At 37.5% G+C, this 20,403-nt stretch overlaps 1 protein-coding gene across 1 annotated transcript in view; it reads right to left on the minus strand.

Annotated features, from left to right (window-relative positions):
• nav3 (neuron navigator 3) overlaps positions 1-20,403 on the minus strand; it is a 571,589-nt gene that overhangs the window by 180,435 nt on the left and 370,751 nt on the right. The window contains exon 10 of the mRNA XM_072913146.1: positions 19,240-19,348. Within this exon, the coding sequence (XP_072769247.1) occupies positions 19,240-19,348 (109 nt within the window). The remainder of the gene's footprint in view (positions 1-19,239; positions 19,349-20,403) is intronic.

A 20,403-nucleotide genomic window follows, 5' to 3' on the forward strand; every position in this document is an offset into this window, starting at 1 on the left:
TCACTGCAAGGTGGCGAGGATTAATCATAGGCTGTCTGAAACTTATTGACCTGACACACAAAATAATAACGCACCTTCAGTTTAATAAGATGATTGAAAGTGTTGAGAAAATCACATTTTAAGATGTGAAACAGCAGCTGGAGCTTAAAAAGAACTGTTTTATTGTGTGAATGCTACAAACATTTTTACATCAAAAGTCACCTATTTATTCTTCTTCTTCTCCAGATGTCGGCGCGCTCTACCTTCCACATTTATCATCCCATTCAAACTTCAAACTGTTCAGCCTATTCGGGAATCACAGGATTTCCCTTGACGAATTCCAAAAAATTCCCAGATTTCCCAGAATTCCAGTTTTCCCGGGACATTTTTCCCATTCAAAATGAATTGGCCATTTTTCAAACTTCCACCATTTCCACATTTTTCACTCGATTCAAACCATTCCAACGTCAGACTTCAAACGGGCTTTCCCTTGACTAATTCCATAAATCCCCAAATTTCCCAGACTTCCAGGTTTTCCGGGACATTTTTCCCATTCAAAATGAATTGCCCATTTTTCAAAATTCCACATTTTTCAACCGATTCAAACAATTATTCTTCTCCAGATTTTGGCGCGTTCTACCTTCCACATTTTTCACCCGATTATAACTGTTCCAACTTCAAACTTCAAACGGGCTTTCACTTGACGAATTCTGAAAAATTCCCAGATTTCCCAGAATTCCAGGTTTTCCGGGACATTTTTCCCGTTCAAAATGAATTGCCCATTTTTCAAACTTCCACCATTTTCACATTTTTCACCCGATTCAAACTATTCCAACTTCAAATTTCAAACAGGCTTTCCGTTGACAAATTCCCAGAATTCTAGATTTTCCGGGACATTTTTCCCATTCAAAATGAATTCGCCATTTTTCAAACTTCCACCATTTCCACATTTTTCCACTCGATTCAAACCATTCCAACGTCAGACTTCAAACGGGCTTTCCCTTGACTAATTCCATAAATCCCCAAATTTCCCAGACTTCCAGGTTTTCCGGGACATTTTTCCCACTCAAAATGAATTGCCCATTTTTCAAATTTCCACATTTTTCAACCGATTCAAACAATTCTTCTTCTCCAGATTTTGCCGCGTTCTACCTTCCACATTTTTCACCCGATTACAACCGTTTCAACTTCAAACTTCAAACGGGCTTTCACTTAAATAATTCCGAAAATCCCCAGATTTCCCAGATGTCCAGGTTTTCTGGGACATTTTTCCCATTCAAAATGAATTGGCCCTTTTTCAAACTTCCACCATTTCCACATTTTTCAACCGATTATTCTCCTTCTTCTTCTCCAGATTTTGGCGCACTCTACCGTATTTTTCGGAGTATAAGTCGCGCCTGCCGAAAATGCATAATAAAGAAGGAAAAAAACATATATAAGTCGCACTGGAGTATAAGTCGCATTTTTTGGGAAAATTTATTTGATAAAAGCCAACACCAAGAATAGACATTCGAAAAAGGCAATTAAAAATAAATAAAGAATAGTGAACAACAGGCTGAATAAGTGTACGTTATATGAGGCATAAATAACCAACTGAGAAGGTGAATTGGCCCTTTTCAAATTTCCACCATTTCCACATTTTTCAACCGATTCAAACTGTTCCAACTTCAAACGGGCTTGCCGTTTACAAATTAAAAAAATTCCCAGATTTCCAAGAATTCCAGATTTTCCGGGACATTTTTCCCATTCAAAATGAATTGGCCATTTTTCAAATTTCCACCATTTCCACATTTTTCACCCGATTCAAACCATTCCAACGTCAGACTTCAAACGGGCTTTCCCTTGACTAATTTAAAAAATCCCCAGATTGCCCAGAATTCCAGGTTTTCCGGGACATTTTTCCCATTCAAAATGAATTGGCCATTTTTCAAATTTCCACATTTTCAACCAATTCAAACAATTCTTCTTCCCCTTCTTCTCCAGATTTTGGCACGTTCTACCTTCCACATTTTTCACCCGATTATAACCGTTCCAACTTCCAACTTCAAACGGGCTTTCACTTGACTAATTCCAAAAATCCCCAGATTTCCCAGAATTCCAGGTTTTCTGGGACATTTTTCCCATTCAAAATGAATCAATCTCGTTACCTTGCGTAATGACAATAAAGCTGATTCTGATTCTGATTCTGAATTGTCCATTTTTCAAACTTCCACCATTTCCACATTTTTCACCCGATTCAAACTGTTCCAACTTCAAATTTCAAACGGGCTTTCCATTGACAAATTCCCCAAATTCCCAGAATTCCAGGTTTTCCCGGGACATTTTTCCCATTCAAAATGAATTGGCCATTTTTCAAACTTCCACCATTTCCACATTTTTCACTCGATTCAAACCATTCCAACGTCAGAATTCAAACGGGCTTTCCCTTGACTAATTCCATAAATCCCCAAATTTCCCAGACTTCCAGGTTTTCCGGGACATTTTTCCCATTCAAAATGAATTGGCCATTTTTCAAATTTCCACATTTTTCAACCGATTCAAACAATTGTTCTTCTCCAGATTTTGGCGCCCTCTACCTTCCACATTTTTCACCCGATTCAAACCGTTCAAACTTCAAACAGGTTTTCCATTGACAAATTCCCCAAATTCCCAGATTTCCAAGAATTCCAGATTTTCCAGGACATTTTTCCCATTCAAAATGAATTGGCCCTTTTTCAAACTTCCACCATTTCCACATTTTTCAACCGATTATTCTCCTTCTTCTTCTCCAGATTTTGGCACGCTCTACCGTATTTTTCGGAGTATAAGTCGCACCTGCCGAAAATGCATAATAAAGAAGGAAAAAAACATATATAAGTCGCACTGGAGTATAAGTCGCATTTTTTGGGAAAATTTATTTGATAAAAGCCAACACCAAGAATAGACATTCGAAAAAGGCAATTAAAAATAAATAAAGAATAGTGAACAACAGGCTGAATAAGTGTACGTTATATGAGGCATAAATAACCAACTGAGAAGGTGAATTGGCCCTTTTCAAATTTCCACCATTTCCACATTTTTCAACCGATTCAAACTGTTCCAACTTCAAACGGGCTTGCCGTTTACAAATTAAAAAAATTCCCAGATTTCCAAGAATTCCAGATTTTCCGGGACATTTTTCCCATTCAAAATGAATTGGCCATTTTTCAAATTTCCACATTTTCAACCAATTCAAACAATTCTTCTTCCCCTTCTTCTCCAGATTTTGGCACGTTCTACCATCCACATTTTTCACCCGATTATAACCGTTCCAACTTCAAACTTCAAACGGGCTTTCACTTGACTAATTCCAAAAATCCCCAGATTTCCCAGAATTCCAGGTTTTCTGGGACATTTTTCCCATTCAAAATGAATCAATCTCGTTACCTTGCGTAATGACAATAAAGCTGATTCTGATTCTGATTCTGATTCTGAATTGGCCATTTTTCAAACTTCCACCATTTCCACATTTTTCACCCGATTCAAACTGTTCCAACTTCAAATTTCAAACGGGCTTTCCATTGACAAATTCCCCAAATTCCCAGAATTCCAGGTTTTCCCGGGACATTTTTCCCATTCAAAATGAATTGGCCATTTTTCAAACTTCCACCATTTCCACATTTTTCACTCGATTCAAACCATTCCAACGTCAGACTTCAAACGGGCTTTCCCTTGACTAATTCCATAAATCCCCAAATTTCCCAGACTTCCAGGTTTTCCGGGACATTTTTCCCATTCAAAATGAATTGCCCATTTTTCAAAATTCCACATTTTTCAACCGATTCAAACAATTATTCTTCTCCAGATTTTGGCGCGTTCTACCTTCCACATTTTTCACCCGATTATAACTGTTCCAACTTCAAACTTCAAACGGGCTTTCACTTGACGAATTCTGAAAAATTCCCAGATTTCCCAGAATTCCAGGTTTTCCGGGACATTTTTCCCGTTCAAAATGAATTGCCCATTTTTCAAACTTCCACCATTTTCACATTTTTCACCCGATTCAAACTATTCCAACTTCAAATTTCAAACAGGCTTTCCGTTGACAAATTCCCAGAATTCTAGATTTTCCGGGACATTTTTCCCATTCAAAATGAATTCGCCATTTTTCAAACTTCCACCATTTCCACATTTTTCCACTCGATTCAAACCATTCCAACGTCAGACTTCAAACGGGCTTTCCCTTGACTAATTCCATAAATCCCCAAATTTCCCAGACTTCCAGGTTTTCCGGGACATTTTTCCCACTCAAAATGAATTGCCCATTTTTCAAATTTCCACATTTTTCAACCGATTCAAACAATTCTTCTTCTCCAGATTTTGGCGCGTTCTACCTTCCACATTTTTCACCCGATTACAACCGTTTCAACTTCAAACTTCAAACGGGCTTTCACTTAAATAATTCCGAAAATCCCCAGATTTCCCAGATGTCCAGGTTTTCTGGGACATTTTTCCCATTCAAAATGAATTGGCCATTTTTCAAACTTCCACCATTTCCACATTTTTCACCCGATTCAAACTATTCAAACTTCAAATTTCAAACAGGCTTTCCATTGACAAATTCCCCAAATTCCCAGAATTCCAGATTTTCCGGGACATTTTTTCCATTCAAAATGAATTGGCCATTTTTCAAACTTCCACCATTTCCACATTTTTCACTCGATTCAAACCATTCCTACGTCAGACTTCAAACGGGCTTTCCCTTGACTAATTCCATAAATTCCCAGATTTCCCAGAATTCCAGGTTTTCCGGGACATTTTTCCCATTCAAAATGAATTGCCCATTTTTCAAATGTCCACTTTTTTCAACCGATTCAAACAATTCTTCTTCTCCAGATTTTGGCGTTTACAACAAGGGGTCTTACAGGGTTAAGAACCACTGGTCTACATTATGAGGGACAAACTGTAAAAAGTGATTATTAATCTACTTGCTCATTTACTGTTAATATCTACTTATTTATTGACAATATCGGCAAAAAAAGCCATTATCGGACATCTCTACTGATTACAGCTCCCGTGTTTTTCAACAGACAGTTAACAGAGCCCCCAGCTTCATTTCAAGACGTGTAGCGAAGCATGTTGCTTTCAAAATCTACCTCTCCGTGAAATGGGTCATGCACACGGTGGGCTGGCCTCGCCAGGCATGGGTCAGACGGGTCATCAGACCCAGAATCAGAAGTACTTCATTAATCCCCGAGGGGGAAAATGGCGCAAGTCACCCAGCGCCTCCTCTCTCAAAAGTGGAGCAGACATGAGAGAAATATTGGGGTTAAGAAGCAGGATTTAAATGCAGCTGTCATGGCGTGTCGTGTACCTGAGCTTAGAGGACATAACGAGGTAAGTTGGAATGAAGCGTGATGAGAATGACTGTCATGTCCGTGCAAGCGTGACGCTGATTAATTACTTTGATGCTGTGGAGCGTCACGGTGATTGCAGCCGGGGGGGGGGGGATTAGAGGTGGCCAGGCTTTTGTCATGGACTCAATTGGCATGCAACCTCTGAGGCCGTTATCACCTTCCCACTATTTAAACATGCATTACATTTTTACATTAGGACCCCAAATGGAAAGTGTTGGCCATAAATGAGCTGGATGGGTTGTTGGTGGAGGCCAGAGGTCAGAAACTCAGTATGTTGACAGAACCATATTGGACCAGAAAAACAAAAAAACTGATTTGTCTGGAGCAGCAAACAATTAAAAGTCTTATATAAGTGTTATGATGAAGGCAACACATGATGTAAGTGTCTGTATTAGCCTACTATCAAAATGACTTTAAAAGTCTTATATAAGTGTTATAATGAAGACAACACATGATGTAAGTGTCTATATTAGCCTACTATCAAAATGATGTTAATAAGTCTTATATAAGTGTTATAATGAAGACAACACATGATGTAAGTGTCTATATTAGCCTACTATCAAAATGACTTTTAAAGTATTTTGTAAGTGTTATAATGAAGGCAAAAAATTATGTGTCTATATTAGCTATATTAGCCTACTATCGAAATTACATTAAAAGTCTTATATAAGTGTTATAATGAAGGCAACACATGATGTAAGAGTCTATATTAGTTATATCAGCCTACTATCAAAATGATGTTAATACGTCTTATATACGTGTTATAATGAAGACAACACATGAGGTAAGTGACTATATTAGTTATATTAGCCTACAATCAAAATTACTTTAAAATAATGAAAACAACACATACTGTAAGTGTCTATATCAACTATATTAGCCTACTATCAAAATGACTTTAAAAGTCTTATATAAGTGTTATGATGAAGGCAACACATGATGTAAGTGTCTACATTAGCCTACTATCAAAATGATGCTAATAAGTCTTATAATGAAGACAACACATGATGTAAGTGTCTGTATTAGCCTCCTATCAAAATGACTTTAGAAAAGTCTTTTTTTTTTTATAATGAAGACAACCCATGCTGTAAATGTCACTATCAGCTATATTAGCCTACTATCAAAATGATGCTAATAAGTCTTATATACGTGTTATGATGAAGGCAACACATGATGTAAGTGTCTATATTAGCTATATTAGCCTACTATCAAAATGATGTTAATACGTCTTATATAACCGTTATAATGAAGACAACACATGATGTAAGTGTCTATATTAGCCTACTATAAAAATGACTTTAAAAGTATTTTGTAAGTGTTATAATGAAGGCAACACATGATGTGTCTATATTAGCTATATTAGCCTACTATCAAAATGACTTTGAAAGTCTTATATAAGTGTTATAATGAAGACAACACATGATGTAAGCTATATTAGCCTACTATCAAAATGACTTTGAAAGTCTTATATAAGTGTTATAATGAAGGCAACACATGATGTGTCTATATTAGTTGTATAAGCCTACTATCAAAATGACTTTAAAAGTCTTACATAAGTGTTATAATAAAGACAACACAAGATGTAAGTGTCTATATTAGCTATATTAGCCTACTATCAAAATGACTTTAAAAGTTTTATATAAGTGTTATAATGAAGACAACACATGATGTAAGTGTCTATATTAGCTATATCAGCCTACTATCAAAATGATGTTAATATGTCTTATATTCCGTTATAATGAAGACAACACATGATGTAAGTGTCTATATTAGCCTACTATCAAAATGACTTTAAAAGTCTTATATAAGTGTTATATAGAAGACAACACATGATGTACGTGTCTATATTAGTTATATTAGCCTACTATCAAAATTACTTTAAAAGTCTTATATAAGTGTTATAATGAAGACTACACATGATGTAAGTGTCTATATTAGTTGTATTAGCCTACTATCAAAATGACTTTAAAAGTCTTATATAAGTGTTATAATGAAGACAACACATGATGTAAGTGTCTATATTAGTTATATTAGCCTACTATCAAAATTACTTTAAAATAATGAAAACAACACATACTGTATGTGTCTATATTAGCTATATTAGCCTACTATCAAAATGACTATAAAAGTTGTATATAAGTGTTATAATGAAGACAACACATATGATGTACGTGTTTATATTAGCTATATTAACCTAATAACAAAATTACTTTAAAATAATGAAAACAACATATGATGTAAGTGTCTATATTAGCTATATTAGCCTACTATCAAAATGACTTTAAAAATCTTATATAAGTGTTATAATGAAGACAACACATGATGTAAGTGTCTATATTAGCTATATTAGCCTACTATCAAAATGACTTTAACAATCTTAAAAAAGTGTCATAATGAAGACAACACATGATGTAAGTGTATTGTATCCTCCTACAGTGTGTAGTGAAGCATGTTTAGCTATTCCTCGTCCTCCAGTGATAATGTACTTGTAAGAAACCTACTTTATTTGTCGCCATGGAGGGTAAGATTAGTGATTTGGAAGTAGCTAAAACACTGCTGACTATGGCTGAACTTTATCCGCCAGCGAGCTTGCCATGTCTTAAAGCACCTCTTCCTGAGGGTGTTTCAGTGTTATAACTTCACCTTTATCTTTACTTTTTAAGCCAAAATGCATCCGTTCTCCCTTTTCTGTCTACACACTGTGTCTGCTTGTATGTACTCTGTGTGTGTGCGCTGCCGAACATGCTCCTCTGCTCATAAACCGGCAATGTCATGACGTGATGGCCACAAGGAGGCAGGGGGATGGTGGACCGGTACTTTTCAAGGGCGGTATAGTACCGTTTTTTAATTCATTAGTATCGCGGTACTATACTAATACCAGTACACTGTAAAACCCTACTGCCATCATATTGCAGTCTACACGTATCTCTTATGTGTGACTGCCATCATATTGCAGTCTACACGTATCTCTTATATGTGACTGCCATCATATTGCGGCCTACACGTATCTCTTATGTGTGACTGCCATCATATTGCAGTCTACAGGTATCTCTTATGTGTGACTGCCATCATATTGCAGTCTACACGTATCTCTTATGTGTGACTGCCATCATATTGCGGTCTACACGTATATCTTATGTGTGACTGCCATCATATTGCAGTCTACCCGTATCTCTTATGTGTGACTGCCATCATATTGCAGTCTACACGTATCTCTTATGTGTGACTGCCATCATATTGCAGTCTACACGTATCTCTTATGCGTGACCGCATCAAATTGCAATCTACACATATCTCTTATGTGTGACTGCCAACATATTGCGGTCTACACGTATCTCTTATGTGTCTGCCATCATTTTGCAGTCTACACATATCTCTTATGTGTGACTGCCGTCATATTGCGGTCTACACGTATCTCTTATGTGTGACTGCCATCAAATTGCAGTCTACACATATCTCTTATGTATGAATGCCATCATATTGCAGTCTACAGGTATTTCTTATGTGTGACTGCCATCATATTGCAGTCTACACATATCTCTTATGTGTGACTGCCATCATATTGCAGTCTAGAGGTATCTCTTATGTGTGACTGCCATCATATTGCAGTCTTCACGTATCATTTATGTGTGACTGCCATCATATTGCAGTCTACACATATCTCTTATGTGTGACTGCCATCATATTACAGTCTACACGTATCTCGTATGTGTGACTGCAATCATATTGCGGTCTACACGTATCTCTTATGTGTGACTGCCATCATATTGCGGTCTACACGTATCTCTTATGCGTGACTGCCATCATATTGCAGTCTACACATATCTCTTATGTGTGACTGCCATCATATTGCAGTCTACACGTATCTCTTATGTGTGACTGCCATCATATTGCAGTCTACACGTATCTCTTATGTGTGACTGCCATCATATTGCAGTCTACACGTATCTCTTATGTGTGACTGCCATCATATTGCAGTCTACACGTATCTCTTATGTGTGACTGCCATCATATTGCAGTCTACACATATCTCTTATGTGTGACTGCCATCATATTGCAGTCTACACGTATCTCTTATGTGTGACTGCCATCATATTGCAGTCTACACGTGTCTCTTATGTGTGACTGCCATCATATTGCAGTCTACAGGTATCTCTTATGTGTGACTGCCATCATATTGCGGTCTACACATATCTCTTATGCGTGACTGCCATCATATTGCAGTCTACACGTATCTCTTATGTGTGACTGCCATCATATTGCAGTCTACACGTATCTCTTATGTGTGACTGCCATCATATTGCAGCCTACACGTATCTCTTATGTGTGACTGCCATCATACTGCAGTCTACACGTATCTCTTATGTTTGACTGCCATCATATTGCAGTCTACAAGTATCTCTTATGTGTGACTGCCATCATATTGTAGTCTACACGTATCTCTTATGTGTGACTGCCATCATATTGCAGTCTACACGTGTCTCTTATGTGTGACTGCCATCATATTGCAGTCTACAGGTATCTCTTATGTGTGACTGCTGTCATATTGCAGTCTACATGTATCTCTTATGTGTGACTGCCATCATATTGCAGTCTACAGGTATCTCTTATGTGTGACTGCCATCATATTGCAGTCTACATGTATCTCTTATGTGTGACTGCCATCATATTGCAGTCTACAGGTATCTCTTATGTGTGACTGCCATCATATTGCAGTCTACACATATCTCTTATGTGTGGCTGCCATCATATTGCGGTCTACACATATCTCTTATGTGTGACTGCCATCATATTGCAGTCTACAGGTATCTCTTATGTGTGACTGCCATCATATTGCAGTCTACATGTATCTCTTATGTGTGAGTGCCGTCATATTGCTGTCTACACGTATCTCTTATGTGTGACTGCCATCATATTGCAGTCTACACGTATCTCTTATGTGTGACTGCTGTCATATTGCAGTCTACATGTATCTCTTATGTGTGACTGCCATCATATTGCAGTCTACACATATCTCTTATGTGTGGCTGCCATCATATTGCGGTCTACACATATCTCTTATGTGTGACTGCCATCATATTGCAGTCTACAGGTATCTCTTATGTGTGACTGCCATCATATTGCAGTCTACATGTATCTCTTATGTGTGACTGCCGTCATATTGCTGTCTACACGTATCTCTTATGTGTGTTTGCCATCTACTGGTCACACTAATCATTACACCATGTACCAAATAAAATTCATTCGAGGTCGGTAAGCACAACCAGAATTATTCCGTACATTAAGGCGCTATAAGGCGCGTTGTCGATTTTTGAGAAAATGAAAGGATTTTAAGTGCGCCTTTTAGTCCGGAAAATACGTATTTGACACAAAATCCAAATTGGACATCTGACTGACCCTGCAGTGTGAACACAGCCTTTAAAAGAAGTTTCTAGATTATTAGTCATTCGCTGGCCAGAGATGGATAAGAGCTGTGGATGTGCGTGAGACTGTGAGTGCGACACTGAATCCCACCTGGTGCACAACACAAGCAGGTATTGATCGTGGCTGGCTGACAAACCTCGGAGGGAGAGATGAGAAAATGGAAAACAAACGCGCAGAAAAGGCATCCGTCATGGCGGTCCGCACCATCCCCCTCGGTAAATGCACCGAGATGATAAACGGTCTGGGGACAAACGACCAGGAGATATAATCATGATGTCCTCGCCAGGTGTTGGATGGTCAACCAGCAGGTGAGCGGGCTTTTCATTCAACGCCGGGAATGGAAGATGAGAATATTAATAGAAGGAGGCCTCATTAATAATTTGAGGAAGATGTAGAAACCTGAGCTGCCGCTTTCAGTCCAGGTAATCCAACACCTTCAATAGTACAGCAGAACCTCCGTTTATGAACTTAATCGAGGTTCATACAGCGAAAGGTTTGTATAGTGAAGGAGTCCACAACTCAAAATGTTGAAAGAGCCACATTGGACCAAAAATACAACAACAAAATCTGTCTGGAGCTGCAAAAAATTAAAAGTCTTATATAAGTGTTATAAAGAAGACAACACATGATGTAAGTGTCTATATTAGCCTACTATCAAAATGACTTTAAAAGTCTTATATAAGTGTTATAATGAAGGCAACACATGATGTAAGTGTCTATATTAGCCTACTATCAGAATGACTTTAAAAGTCTTATATAAGTGTTATATTGAAGACAACACATGATGTAAGTGTCTATATTAGCCTACTATCAAAATGACTTTGAAAGTCTTATATAAGTGTTATATTGAAGACAACACATGATGTAAGTGTCTACATTAGCCTACTATCAGAATGACTTTAAAAGTCTTATATAAGTGTTATAATGAAGGCAACACATGATGTAAGTGTCTATATTAGCCAACTGTCAAAATGACTTTAAAAGTCTTATATAAGTGTCATAATGAAGGCAACACATGATGTAAGTGTCTATATTAGCCAACTGTCAAAATGACTTTAAAAGTCTTATATAAGTGTCATAATGAAGGCAACACATGATGTAAGTGTCTATATTAGCCTACTATCAAAATGACTTTAAAAGTCTTATATAAGTGTTATAAAGAAGACAACACATGATGTAAGTGTCTATATTAGCTATATCAGCCTACTATCAAAATGACTTTAACAGTCTTATTTTAGTGTCATAATGAAAGCAACACATGATGTGTCTATATTAACCTACTATCAAAATTACTTTAAAAGTCTTGTTGTCATGTCTGTGTAATCATGTTTTGTTTTAAGTCATGTTTTGTTTAGTTATAGGACTCTTTAGTTTCTGTCTTTTCACTCCCTTGTCTTGTTTCCACGATTACCCCATTAGTTTCACCTGTTCCACGTTTGGACTCATTGTGCACTCTTGATTGTCACCATAGCAACCCATTAGTTTTCACCTGTCACGTCACGCACCTGTTTCACGTCTTGAGTCACGCACCTGTTTTCGTTAATCATGTCTGTAGTATTTAAGTTCAGTGTTTTTCAGTTTGTCTTTCTGACGACCTCCCCACATTTATGCTCGACACATTTCTAACTCCTTTTCATGTTCATCGTTCACGCTGCTCCTTTTTTGTCCATGCCAAGTAAGTTTTCTTTATTAAGCCACAGTTAGTGTTTTGTTTAATTGTTCATAGTTTCTGCCAATGCGCAAGTTTTGTGTTTATAGTCTAGTTTTGTTTTCGTTTATTCTTTTTTTTGATAGTTTAAATAAATCATGTACCCACCTTCAAGCCTTGACCAGTACAATTCACTTGCACCTCGGGAGAACAAACCAAGCCAAAGTCCAAGTCTTGACACTTGTATAACTTTTATAATGAAGACAACACATGACGTAAGTGTCTATATTAGTTATATTAGCCTACTATCAAATGACTTTAAAAGTCTTATATAAGTGTTATAATGAAGACAACACATGATGTAAGGGTCTATATTAGTTATATCAGCCTACTATCAAAGTAATTTTGATAGTAGGCTGATATAACTAATATAGACCTTAGTCTTATATGATTACTACTATGATTACTGTATATCGATATTTTTTATCACCACAAAATCTTTTTTCCTTTTTTAAAAATGTATATTATGTTTATAAACTCAGTAAATAAGTCCCTGGACACATGAGGACTTTGAATATGACCAATGTATGATCCTGTAACTACTTGGTATCGGATCGATACCTAAATGTGTGGTATCATCCAAAACTAATGTAAAGCATCAAAGAAGAGAAGAATAAGTGATTATTACATTTTAACAGAAGTGTAGATAGAACATGTTAAAACAGAAAATAAGCAGATATTAACAGTAAATGAAAAGGTGGATTAATAATACATTTTTACAGTTTGTCCTTCATAATGTGTACAAAATAATAGGTGTATAAATGACACAATATGTTACTGCATAGACTAATTAGGAGTCTTTGTTTGTTTACTTACTACTAAAAGACATAGTATGTTCACTATTTTATTTAAGGACAATAATAAACATATGTTTCATGTACCCTAAGATTTGTTGTTAAAATAAAGCCAATGGTTAGAGTGTCCGCCTTGAGATGGGTAGGTTGTGAGTTCAAACCCCGGCTGAGTCATACCAAAGACTATAAAAATGGGAGCCATTACCTCCCTGCTTGCCACTCAGCATCAAGGGTTGGAATTGGGGGTTAAATCACCAAAAATGATTCCCGGGCGCTGCCCACCGCTGCTGCTCACTGCTCCCCTCACCTCCCAGGGGGTGATGAAGGGTGATGGGTCAAATGCAGAGAATAATTTCGCCACACCTAGTGTGTGTGTGACGATCATTGCTACTTTAACTTAACAATAATGAAATTTTTTTGTGGTCCCCTTTATTTAGAAAAGTACCAAAAAGTATCAAAATACGTATTGGTACCGGTACTAAAATATTGGTATCAGGACAACCCTATTCCATACTTATTAGTGACATTAATGCACTCCTCGCGAATTGTCTTTTTTTTAAACACACACCCACATTGTCAAGAAATGTTGGATACAACATCTCCTTGGATGGTACCTAATGTTGTGGCCTAAACCATCTGGAATCTTAATTCTAGGACATTTAGGACAGGTTTGTGCTTCTTTTTTTTTAAATCATAAAAAAAAGGTTTGCGCTCCAAAGTGAGAGTGCAACTATTGTCCCGTACTTTTCATCACCGTTAAACATTCCTGAGCCAAAAAAAAGGTTTCGCTGTCCTAAAATTATCCACTGGCAGAATTCTCTGATGAATTTCTGCGTCAGTGCCCGGCTGTGATTGGCCGAGCCAGCCAGGTAGGGGGGCGGTATCAGCTTGGACGCCTTCAAACTTGGCATCCCTGCCGCAATAGTTGGGCAGCGCATACTGTGCAAGGAGAAGTAGAAATAGAACAATCGCAGGAGCAGGTTGGAAATAAAACAAACAAAAGCTCCTAGTGGAGAAACGTTCATGAAACAAGTTTCCACAGCATACATATATACATATTTATGTAAATATATACATATTTATGTATATATGTATACATATTTATGTATATATGTATACATATTTATATATATTGTCGGAGGCAGATATCCGAATTTAAGTGTTACTTCTTTTCATTTCATTTTCATATTACAAAACAGCGAGTGTTTTTCTTCCAAATGTGGTCTTTTGGTTGTCTGCAAAACTGTGTGCTTAACCTTGAAGTGAGGAATGTTAGAGAGAGACATAATGGACATTTGTTTTGGCTAGAGAGACATGACTGCCAGGGACTTAAGAGGGGAGAGGGTTTTTCGGGGGGGCAGACCATCTTGGCGGCGCGATAGAATGTTCTATGCTGGACTGTTCTCAATGTGTATATATATATGCAAAGCTTTGCAAATGTATTACAAAATACCTATTCTGTCTCTGGTGGTTTTTCTACTCAGCTTTAAGTGTCGTAAAGAGCTTGGGAGCGACTTGTGACTTGAATTCCCTGGGAGGAACAACTGGTCCAAAACGCAACAATTTGTATATATATATATATATATATATATATATATATATATATATATACAAACCCCGTTTCCATATGAGTTGGGAAATTGTGTTAAATGTAAATATAAACGGAATACAATGATTTGCAAATCATTTTCAACCCATATTCAGTTGAATATGCTACAAAGACAACATATTTGATGTTCAAACTGATAAACTTTTTTACTTTAGAATTTGATGCCAGCAACACGTGACAAAGAAGTTGGGAAAGGTGGCAATAAATACTGATAAAGTTGAGGAATGCTCATCAAACACTTATTTGGAACATCCCACAGGCAAATTGGGAACAGGTGGGTGCCATGATTGGGGAGAAAAGTAGATTCCATGAAATGCTCAGTCGTTCACAAACAAGGATGGGGCGAGGGTCACCACTTTGTCAACAAATGCGTGAGAAAATTGTTGAACAGTTTAAGAAAAACCTTTCTCAACCAACTATTGCAAGGAATTTAGGGATTTCACCATCTACGGTCCGTAATATCATCAAAGGGTTCAGAGAATCTGGAGAAATCACTGCACGTAAGCAGCTAAGCCCGTGACCTTCGATCCCTCAGGATGTACTGCATCAACAAGCGACATCAGTGTGTAAAGGATATCACCACATGGGCTCAGGAACACTTCAGAAACCCATTGTCAGTAACTACAGTTGGTCGCTACATCTGTAAGTGCAAGTTAAAACTCTCCTATGCAAGGCGAAAACCGTTTATCAACAACACCCAGAAACGCCGTTAGCTTCGCTGGGCCTGAGCTCATCTAAGATGGACTGATACAAAGTGGAAAAGTGTTCTGTGGTCTGACGAGTCCACATTTCAAATTGTTTTTGGAAACTGTGGACGTCGTGTCCTCCGGACCAAAGAGGAAAAGAACCATCCGGATTGTTATAGGCGCAAAGTTGAAAAGCCAGCAAGTGTGATGGTATGGGGGTGTATTAGTGCCCAAGACATGGGTAACTTACACATCTGTGAAGGCGCCATTAATGCTGAAAGGTACATACAGGTTTTGGAGAAACATATGTTGCCATCCAAGCAATGTTACCATGGACGCCCCTGCTTATTTCAGCAAGACGATGCCAAGCCACGTGTTACATCAACGTGGCTTCATAGTAAAAGAGTGCGGGTACTAGACTGGCCTGCCTGTAGTCCAGACCTGTCTCCCATTGAAAATGTGTGGCGCATTATGAAGCCTAAAATAGCACAACGGAGACCCCCGGACTGTTGAACAACTTAAGCTGTACATCAAGCAAGAATGGGAAAGAATTCCACCTGAGAAGCTTCAAAAATGTGTCTGCTCAGTTCCCAAACGTTTACTGAGTGTTGTTAAAAGGAAAGGCCATGTAACACAGTGGTGAACATGCCCTTTCCCAACTACTTTGGCACGTGTTGCAGCCATGAAATTCTAAGTTAATTATTATATGCAAAATATAATAAAGTTTATCAGTTTGAACATCAAATATGTTGTCTTTGTAGCGCATTCAATTGAATATGGGTTGAAAATGATTTGCAAATCATTGTATTCCGTTTATATTTACATCTAACACAATTTCCCAACTCATATGGAAACGGGGTTTGTACATATGCACATGTACATATACATATATATTTACATATACATATATATGTGTACATGTTCACATATATATGTAAATATTATATTAATATACTGGATATATAATTAATGATTATCAGAAATATCAAGCAGCTAAAATTGGATAAGTGTGGGGAGTGTTTTGCATATTTCCCATCATGCATTGCACTGGATTTAAATGGGTGTCATTTTGAATCATATGCGGTACTTAAATGTTTTTTTTCATAATACCCACAAAGTTCAGTGGGCAGGTTGTGTCGTGTGTGACCATGTGTGTTGACCTTTTGTGTTGGTTTATTTGCGCAGCTTGCATTTTCCTTTTTGTTTACGCTTTCGTGGACTCCACCTCGGATTTTACTGCCAATTTCTGTCTCTTCGACTCCCTCTCCACTTCTAACTGCTCCGAATGCAAAAATCATGCAAAAATCATAAAGAGTACAAACAATGTTTATTCTATTAGCTAACTTCCTTTATCTGAATAGCCATTTGTGATTCACAGCATGAAATTGCGGCAGTACTTACAAAATAGTGCTGCTCGGATCCTGATGAGAGTGCGGAACTACGACCACATCACACCAGTTCTCAAATCCCTTCTCAGGATTGAATACAAAGTCTCCCTACTAACTCACCAGTGCCTCCATGGAAATGCTCCCCTCTACCTCAAAGAACTGTTCACCCTCAAATCCTCCACACGACACCTCCGCTCCGGACAGGCTAACCTCCGAGGACAAAGCTCCGAACTATGGGAGACCGGGCTTTCTGCTCCGCCGCTCCCAGTCTGTGGAATGCTCTCCCTGACCACCTGAGGGCACCACAGACTGTGGATGCTTTTAAAAAGGCTTAAAAACCCTTCTTTTTAAAAAAGCCTTTTTTTTAGATATATGCGTAATAGTTTTAGTTATTAGACTGTTCTAGTTTTTATTTGTATTTTTTTTTTTTAGTATTTTTTTGTTGCATTTTTTTAATTTAATTTTAATTTTTTTTGTTTTTTATTTTATTTTATTATTTTTTTAATGCACTGTACTACTAATTTGTAGCATCATTTGAAAAGTCACCCACTAGAGAATGAAAAGGGCTTGAAACTCCGCATGTCAACATCTCCGTTGGGTGCCACACCCACAAAATGGCCAAGGAACCATTTCCACATCAAGATAGAGATAACGTCCGCAGGAACCTACCACATAGCGAAGGACATACACTATTTGATTTCCTATTATGCAGCTTATATCTTGTGTGACATCATGCACAAAAGTGCACTTTATTTGTTTTAAAATATTGTAGTGGCGTTCGGTACAAAAAGTGCACTTTAATTTAGTGTTGTTTTGATACGTCATCTTAGTGACATCATGCACAAAAGTGCACTAATAGCTTGTTTTAAAATGTCTCTGACAATCTTGCACTTTCTGTTTTGAAATGACATGAATGTTTGTGCCACTGCTTAATAACTGTTTAATAAATACACTTTTAGTTGTGATTTCCCTCTCTGCATGAAAGTTTAAAAGTAGCATATATTAATGCAGTATGAAGACTTAATGTAGACACATAGAATCATCATACTGCTGTAATTATATGCATCATATGTTCATTCAAGGCTAAGGCAAAATATGGAGATATGTATCAGGTATCATGAAATGTCCTAAAAATATTGAGATATTAACAAAAGGCCATTTCACCCAGCCTTAGTTCACATCCACAGGAACCACGTGGGTGAGCCTACTCCTTTCAGTCACTATGTTATTTAGTCACTACAGTAATTGCAACTTGTGTTCACATCCACAGGAACCACATGGGTTAGCCTACTCTATACAGTATTTACAACCTTACGAGTGTTCACTTCACAGCCACAGATGGTTCATCTATTAATTGACATTATTTACACATTAATTTGTCTGTTTCAGTCACTAAAGTAATTACAACTTGTGTTAACATCCACAGGAACCACATGGGTGAGCATACTCTATACAGTATTTACAACCTTACTAGTGTTCACTTCACAGCCACAGATGGTTCATGTAGTTATTGACATTATTTACACATTACATTGTCTGTTTCAGTCACTATAGTAATTACAACTTGTGTTCACATCCACAGGAACCACATGGGTAAGCCTACTCCAAACAGTATTTACAACCTTATCAGTGTTCACTTCACAGCCACAGATGGTTCATCTAGTTATTGACATTATTTACACATTACTTTGTCTGTTTCAGTTACTAAAGTAATTACAACATGTGTTCACATCCACAGGAACCACATGGGTGAGCCTACTCTATACAGTATTTACAACCTTACTAGTGTTCACTTCACAGCCTCCATCTAGTTATTGATATTGTTTACACATAACTTTGTCTGTTTCAGTCACTGTTATTTAGTCACTACAGTATTTACAACTTGTTTTCGCATCCACAGGAACCACATGGGTTAGCCTACTCTATACAGTATTTACAACCTTATTAGTGTTCACTTCACAGCCACAAATGGTTCATCGAGTTGTTGACATTATTTACCCATTACTTTGTCTGTTTCAGTCACAATAGTAATTACAACTTGTGTTGACATCCACAGGAACCACATGGGTTAGCCTACTCTATACAGTATTTACAACCTTATTGATGTTCATTTCACAGCCACAGATGGTTCGTCTATTATTGATATTATTTACACATTACTATGTCTGTTTCAGTCACTATGTTATATAGTCACTACAATATTATCGGGGTAGGTATTGTCAAAAAAGAAATAAAAAGGACCAATAAAATAGGAACAGAACCGAGGCCAAGCCTACCTGTGGCTGATCTGTGTCCCCCGGAGACTGGACATGGTGTCTTCCAGGTTCTGCCGCAGGTCAGCGATGTTCTTTACCGTCCTCATCCGTCTGGTCTCGGGGTCCTCTCCTGCAGACACACATTCCGTTTAGTGGAAAACCCGCGCAGGCATCCTCATCGCTCCCCGGGAGACAAGAACATCCCACGCAGCGTTTCATCACGTGTGTCCCCACGGACCAAGGAAATAATAAATGGTCATCCAAAGTCATCATGCAGCCTTTTCCTGCCACTGATGCGACTGACAAAAACCCTCCTGCCGATCCTTGAGAGCCACGGCCGTGAAACAACGGTGAGTATTTTCTACCTGTTTCATCGCGCCATGGACTTGGAGGAGTGTGTGTGTGTTGTGCATAAGCCCAAAGAGTTGGCGAGTATCAATCAGTGGGTGTGGAAAAAAAAAAAAAGACTACCGTGTTACATACCAAACTAGCTGAAAAAGTTAGCATGTTAATTTTAGCATGCTAAGAAGCTAACATTAGCATGCTAGCAGTTAGCATGTGTCACATACCAAGTTGTATTCAAATGAATGGACATATTTATAGCTCTACAATGCTCTATATTCCCAAAATGTTGCTGCATTTTTTTTAACCTGATTCGGACCTTTCAACCATCCACACAAACTACTTTTCCAATATATCGAACGCAAAACATGTTTTCACTTTCCCCAAATTCTTGGTTTTCCTGGAATTTCCAGGAATTTACTCTCCATTGAAAAGGAATGTCCAATATACAAACCTCTCCCTACCTTACATTTCTCAACCAATTTGAAGCGTTTACTTAAAAAAAATGCCCAAATTTCCAGGAAATTCCCATTCAAATGAATGGACATATTTATAGTTCTACAATGTTCTAAATAAAATAGTCAGGCATGTGATTTGAATATAATGAAAAAGACTGAAAATAAGCCGGGGGTCTGGGACAATGAACATGCAAAAATTTGCCAAAAAAACACCTTATAAAGATGTTTTAATGTTTAAAGAATTGAAAAATTACACAAAATTTACATACATACATAGCCCATTCATATTTATAGTTCTACAATGTTCTAAATTACCAAAATGTTGATGCATTTTTTTTTACCTGATTCGGAAGTTTCAACCATCCACACACACTACTTTCCAATA

This window comes from Nerophis lumbriciformis, linkage group LG05, assembly GCF_033978685.3.
Source record: "Nerophis lumbriciformis linkage group LG05, RoL_Nlum_v2.1, whole genome shotgun sequence".
In the NCBI taxonomy this organism is placed as follows: domain Eukaryota; kingdom Metazoa; phylum Chordata; class Actinopteri; order Syngnathiformes; family Syngnathidae; genus Nerophis; species Nerophis lumbriciformis.